The following is a 6,684-nucleotide window of genomic DNA, read 5'->3' on the forward strand; positions in this document are numbered from 1 at the left end:
AATAAAATATTTTAATCTACTCATTTTATTTCAACTAATTCTCAAGGGTTATGAAAGGATTATATTGTCATTACATACTTATGCGGCATAAACATTATTAATTTTAGTAGATGTTTCCTTAGAGTCAAGCTGACACAATATAAGAACATGCTAATATACTACGAAAAACAAATAATAATCTTCTTTCAACTAAATAAATCAATGATCATAAAATCCACTCCAATGTCAACCAAAGATATTAGACATTGTAACAAATTAGGTATGGTAATAATTAGAAGAAAAAAAAATCCATAATTACTGCATCAAACCCTTGACTTAAAAATTATAAGAATTCACATTCACATTAATAAATCAAGTACAAAGTAGGCACCAAAAAGATGCAAAACCATATACAAAAAGGAGCAACCTAGCTTAAGCATAAGGTAATTCTATTTTGGTTTTATGTAAATAAATCATATTTGCATGCGCCTTTATACAAAAATAAGGCATGCTATGGACCCCACCTATAATATATGCATTGCAATAAATTTGAAAGAAAGAAAAAATGCGCATCAGAAGAGAGAGTGGGTTTGACAAGGCCCAAATAGCTGTCTATCATAAATATGTGCATGCGACGTCAGTACATTGGCATAAAGACAACACTAACTTACACCAAACCTTAATTACTACCTCCAACCAATTATTTACCATTACCCCCTACACCTAAATTAGTAATCATACCATTTTCTAAATTTCACTTTTTTTTTTGTTCTTGTTTTCTTTTTGAAATATAACTGTTATATTAGTTGACTTTATCATAGAGAAAGCAACATTGCAATGGAATATGGATTATTTGGATTGATTTTTGTTCGGTTACAATTGGGAAATGGTTTGGATATTGGATTGAATCCATTATGGCAATTCAATATACTCCCTCCGTCAGAACCAATTTGGGTTTTTTCACGAAAATTAAGAAAATAGGTGAAAGTACATAACTGCATGTGGAGTTAGAAGAGAAAAAAAAAAAAAAAAAAAGGTGGTTGGTGATAATTGAAGAAAGGGAGAGAGAAAGTGTTGAAAATTAAAGTAAAAAAATCATTATTAGTGCAAAAGAGTATTGACAACTCATCAAATAGTAGAGAATATTCTCAAATATTACAACCTTAAAATAGGAATAAGTCCTTAATTAAATTTACCAAAAAAGGGAATACAAGTCCTTAATAAAAGGACAAAGGGAGTATTGATTTTATTGAAATAAGATTTTAGTGATTTTTTGGGAAAAGAAAACCAACCCAAAAATAGGCCATGGACTTTGATTAAATTGTCAATTCAACTTATTGAAGTCAATGGTAAAGTTCCCGTTAGATTTAACTGAGTTAGGTAATTTTGAATCTAAGACATTGTTAAACCATTGTGCTATACAAATCTAATTTTGAATCGGTTATGGGTTAGGTTGGATCGTCTCAAATGGAGTCAATTTTGTGAATCCTCCAAACTTTGATCCGCCAAAATGAATGAATACCTTGATTCAATTATAAAACATACTAGTTATCTTTATGTTACACTCATTTTGACTAGCCAAATTTGCCCAAAAATGGCTAAATTTTTTTGAAAAGTAAAGGCACATATTTTTCTATTAAGTGAAAGATTATGGTATTGTTTGGTTAACAAAAACATTGAAAATCACACTTTTTTCAAACTGAAATAAATTACTTACCTAAGAGGGACCTAGGTTATCTCTTGCTTCCTAATTTCAAAGTAATTTTACTTCTTATGTTCAAGTATTCAACCAAACGATCACAAATAGAAAAATTCTATTATTAGTCAATCCAATCCTTAAAATATGCCATATGAAGACTTGTGGATTGAATTGCATCTTTATATCATGAGGTGTTGGCAAAACTTACCAACTAATTATAAGGTCCCAAGTTAAAAGATTACACTTACTATTAATTACCTAAAAGTCTTGGACTTCTAGAGAAGCACCTAATACCACCACCACCGTCCTAAAAGAACTTTGTTTTTCTAATTACCACAAACCATGCATAAGTTGAGTTGCCACTATGAAGTTCACATGACTCAAACAGTAAAAAAAAATGCACACCATTAATTCAACATACACACTAACACACACCCTTCTTTAATTAAGAAAAGTTGCTTTAAAACACACCATAAAAACCATAATCACAAAACATAAAAGAAATCAAAAGGCACTTATATTACATATTTCCAGGGTCTTACTTCCCATTCTAAACATTCAAGTGCAAATACCCCACACTAATTTTATAAAAGCAAAAGAAGAAAAGAAAAAAAAAATCATAATAATAATAATAATCATAATAATAATACTAACAAAGATAGATTGATTTAATATGGATTTTAATGATGAAACACATCAAAAGGCCAACTAGCCTCTCCTCGTGCCATTCCTACCCATTAAAGTGATCAGTCTAATGACCTCACCCTCAAATAATATTTTTGCATAAATTTTAAATATGTTACTCCTTTATTTTTTAAAAATTAAAAAAAAAAAAAAATAGACAGCAAAAGTTAACTGCTGGGTCCCAGACCAAAGCCAATATGGGGCGTGCGTTTTCTGATATGGAGATTTTAAGGGTCCATCTTTGAATCATTGAAGTCTTCAGTCCACAAGTGAGAAAAAGGATTAACTTCTTCAGGAGGCTAAGAACAGAGGATGGATTCCCAAAAAGCTACTCACTACATTTTTGGAGCTTCTATAGGCCAGATATCCCTAAAGATTTGGCTTTGTATCTTAGAGTCTTAAGATAATTGATGGCTTCATCTAACACCACTACTGCGTCTTTCCCGTCTCCGCCCGGGATTATGGTCTGTAGGATGCTCACTGTCTCGCGTATTTTCTCCTTTCGGTCTCTCTTGTTGCCGGAGAATGAGTGTGTCGTATTGTTGTATGGCCTCGTTGGTTGGCCACCTGCGCAGATAGATTCTGCGTCGTCCTCGTACTCTGATGATGATCCCTTTGGCACAAGGGAGCTTGCAGCGTATGTAACTGAGGGAACTTCGTAACTGCTGTCTGACAGTTTCTGCCTTTTAGAGGGGCCGGCAGAGCTTGCCACTTCGTCCATGTCTTCGTACCAATCCTGCTTCTCGTAAGCAGTCATCGTGCTAGGGGAACGCCCTGTGGATGTTTCTTCACCGTCACTGTAACAACCATCGTCGTCTGAGGAGAGCAAGGCATCGATGTCTTCTGAGTCTTCATGCATCTCACCAATCTCATTATCATCGTTCAAATCATCAGTCAAATTAGGTCCTGAATAGAACGGTCCATTGCTTCCATCCCCAAGCTCACCCTTGTTAACATTATTGTAGTAACAAGATGATTTTTGGTTCCAAGAGTTGAGTGGCTGGTTTGAAGCACCAACCATAGAGCTTAATATCAAGGTTGTTTTGTTACCCGTTCGATCAAAAACAAGAAATTGCTTTTGAGCACGTTGTGCATCAGTGGGAGACACATTAGTCTCCACATGATTTTCAATAGCAGCTGCAGAAGCCTTGCCAGTAAAACCAATTTCTGGCATGAACTTATCGTGAAGCGTAGTATCTGGAACAAGACCCTGCCTAAATCGGGGCAAGCAATAGAACCATCCATAAGGTTCCTTCGATTGCCCGACCTTGAAATCGTGAGGCCCTGAATATCCAAACGAAGGTAAAGCACCACTCACAGGAGCTGCATTAGTGCAAGGCATTGCACAAGGGATGCCCGTGTTTTGCATCCCAATATCAAATGGCAGTTTCAAGGATTTAGCATTAGGAAACTGCATATCCGGTTGCCGTTGATGTAACCAGGACTCCAAGTCCTTTTCCATCAACCCAAACAACTATCTGCAGATTGAAGCAACAATAATTGATTAGTTAAAAAGAAACATAATGACTTCAACAAAGATGAGACAAGCTAGTGATCAAGAACATACCACAACAAAAGCGAAATGAAAGCCTCGCTTTGTGATTGCTTGTAGAATTATCCAAGATGTAGTAAAACCTAAGAAACCCAGCTGAACTAAACCCCCAAAATACAGAACTAATTTCTTATCTACGTTACTGGCTTGAGCAAATGACGAAAGTATTCGGCCTGAAAAATCCCAAATCAATAGCAATATATTAGACACCACATTCATGATTCATGATCAAAAGCTTCAATTTTCCAAGAAACACAGCAATTTCAAAGCAAGCTCCAAACTTTATCATTCAATAAACCAAACTCTCTTATCAACCGATTACAGATCGCATTTTTCAATAAACCAAACCATATTATTAACTTATACAATAACTCTCTGCTCCTGAACATTATTCATACAACTACTCAATTTGGTTAATTCCAATGTCACAAACTCATTCCCATTTTTTCAAACATAGATCAAAATATGCACAGTCAAATGTTATATTAATGTAAAATCAAACTCAAACATTAACATCAACAACAACAATGACAGGGGTAAGTCCAGAACGAATAGTCGCGTTGATAGTGTAATTTGAACTAGTAATGTGACGACTAAAAACAAATAACGAATACAATGAAAGCAAGTAAACAAGCAAAGAAGAACAAACCTGACAATTACGCAGAGGTTGGAAGCAAGCAATGACTCTAACTATGATGGTAGCAAAACCAGCAACTCCATTTTCGTGTTTCAAAGCCCGAAATCTTGTCTGACTAGCTGCTTGGCACACCATAACTACTACTCCAACCCCCTTAACCCACCCTTTAAACCTTTCTTTTAAGGAAAGGAACCCCAAACAATTCTAGAAATTACCAGAAAATATTCGAAAAGAGAGAATAATTTAGCTGATCCTGCGAACGTAGCAGGGGATGACGATGAAGAAGGTTGAACCCATGTGGTTAAAATCGGTAATTTAGGTGAAAAAAAATTAGGGTTTTCTGGAAAAGTAAAAATTGGGGAAAATTGAATTGAGGATAATTGATTTACAGAATCACACGACAGTATAAATTCAATGAAACGACTTTCCGAAACACATCTACTGATAAACAAAACCACCGCATGCTGTTTTACACTGATCAGCCACTTTTTTCTACTCAAATTCCTGCAAAAAATTACAAAAATTAGGCAACATTATGATCAAAGTTGTTTGATTAGTCATGAAGATAATCTGAAAAAAAAAAAAATCATGAATTTTTTTGAGGAGGAATTACCAGGGAAGATCTGGGAGAAGCTTATCCAAGAAGAGTAAGAAATGAAAGAGAAAAGAAGAGATTAGGGGAATTTAAGAGAGAGAAAGAGAGGAGTGATAGTGTGAGAGAGAAAATGCACGGATGAAGAGAGAATGAGAGAGGGGGATGAGGGAGAAAAGGGTGTGGTTTTATAGAGTGAGATTTTTACGTATTTGTCCTTGTTCAAACGTGTGGGCTGTACTCTGCTTTTGCCGCTATGCGGTTGCGCTGTTTTGTGTGGGGATGTTCCATGAGCTATATTTCTAATCGATAGACGATAGTCTCTAAGAACTTGTTCTATTCGGCTTCTTTTTTTTTTTTTTTTTTTTTTTTTTTTTGGGGATAGAGCTTAATTTCAGTTTAGTTCATTTCATTTTACTTTAATTCAAGTTTCTAATTTCCTTCTCTCATAAACAATTCAGCTCCATTCAATTCAAGTTTCTAATTTCCTTTATTTTCTAATTTCCTTCCCTCATGAACAGTTCAGTTCATCTCCAAGCAGTTCACTTCACTTCACTTCACTTCAATAGTTTTCAGTAAATCGGAACATGCCCTAAATGTTATTCTTATATTTGACTATTTTAGTCAGATGCTTGTAATTAGTTTAATTTCTAAATATTGTGTAAATTGGGCGAGTTGTTGGAAATAGAGGGAGTACACAAGAATATGGACACTATAGAGTGAGTAGAAATGTATTTCATATGAAGTATTTGTACACCCTTACTTTTGTTTGCTACAAAGATATGAAGTAATGTAGAAGCCATTAATCTCTTTGTTAAATTGTGACTCGAAATCTAGTAGGGCTGACTTTGAACGCTTATATCTCTCAAAATACAACTGATTTTGAGGTGATTTAAGTTGGAGGTGATAGCTTGGTTCAATAGCTTTCCAACGATAGGTCATATGCCCAATTGTGATAAGAAACGAGAAAGTTATGACCGTTTTACAAAAACTTGACGAAGCTGGAAATTTGCAACAAAGCTGCGAGCTATAGCTCTATGCGAGTGAGCTATAGCTCGGCCCTACGAGGACTTGCGGTAGGCATGAGCTAGCTGCCGAGCTATAGCTCGGTAGTTAGGTTATTCTAGGATAATTTATGGAATATTTCCTAAAATTATATCTTTTCTATGACGGCTATTTGAGTATACTTGGGGAACAATCTTAGGGTTTTATTAGGGTTTCCTTGTGTTATAAAAGGACCCTTTAGTTGATCAATTAGATCATACCTTTCGAGCCATTAGATTTAAGACTCCTTGTATTATTCTCTTGTTTCTTTCTCCATTATAGTGAAGAAGCTCTCGAATCCCCCACCCGTGGATGTAGGTCTATTTTGACCGAACCACGTAAATCCTTGTGTTCTTTGTTTATCTTCTTTATTGTTTTTCTCGTTCTTAATTTCATTGACTTATTCCGCATTAATCAAACACAATTACACCCTAATTTCCTAACACTCTTGTTATTTACCGAGCTAAGCTTGATTTAGTGGCAAAGTTTGTATCTTA

The 6,684-nt window shown here is 35.0% G+C and overlaps 1 protein-coding gene across 1 annotated transcript; it reads right to left on the reverse strand.

Moving 5' to 3' along the window:
- Positions 1-2,322: 2,322 nt before the first annotated feature.
- LOC145639289 (transcription factor bHLH145-like) lies at positions 2,323-5,313 on the reverse strand. Its single transcript, XM_081690489.1, has 4 exons — positions 5,165-5,313; positions 4,564-5,055; positions 3,930-4,087; positions 2,323-3,840 (listed from the first exon to the last, which is right to left on the reverse strand). The coding sequence occupies exon 4, from the start codon at positions 3,822-3,824 to the stop codon at positions 2,715-2,717; it is 1,110 nt and encodes a 369-aa protein (XP_081546615.1). The 5' UTR covers positions 3,825-3,840; positions 3,930-4,087; positions 4,564-5,055; positions 5,165-5,313; the 3' UTR covers positions 2,323-2,714.
- Between the last annotated feature and the right edge of the window lie 1,371 nt (positions 5,314-6,684).

This window comes from Chenopodium album, chromosome 7 (genome assembly GCF_948465745.1).
Source record: "Chenopodium album chromosome 7, dcCheAlbu1.1, whole genome shotgun sequence".
NCBI lineage: Eukaryota > Viridiplantae > Streptophyta > Magnoliopsida > Caryophyllales > Amaranthaceae > Chenopodium > Chenopodium album.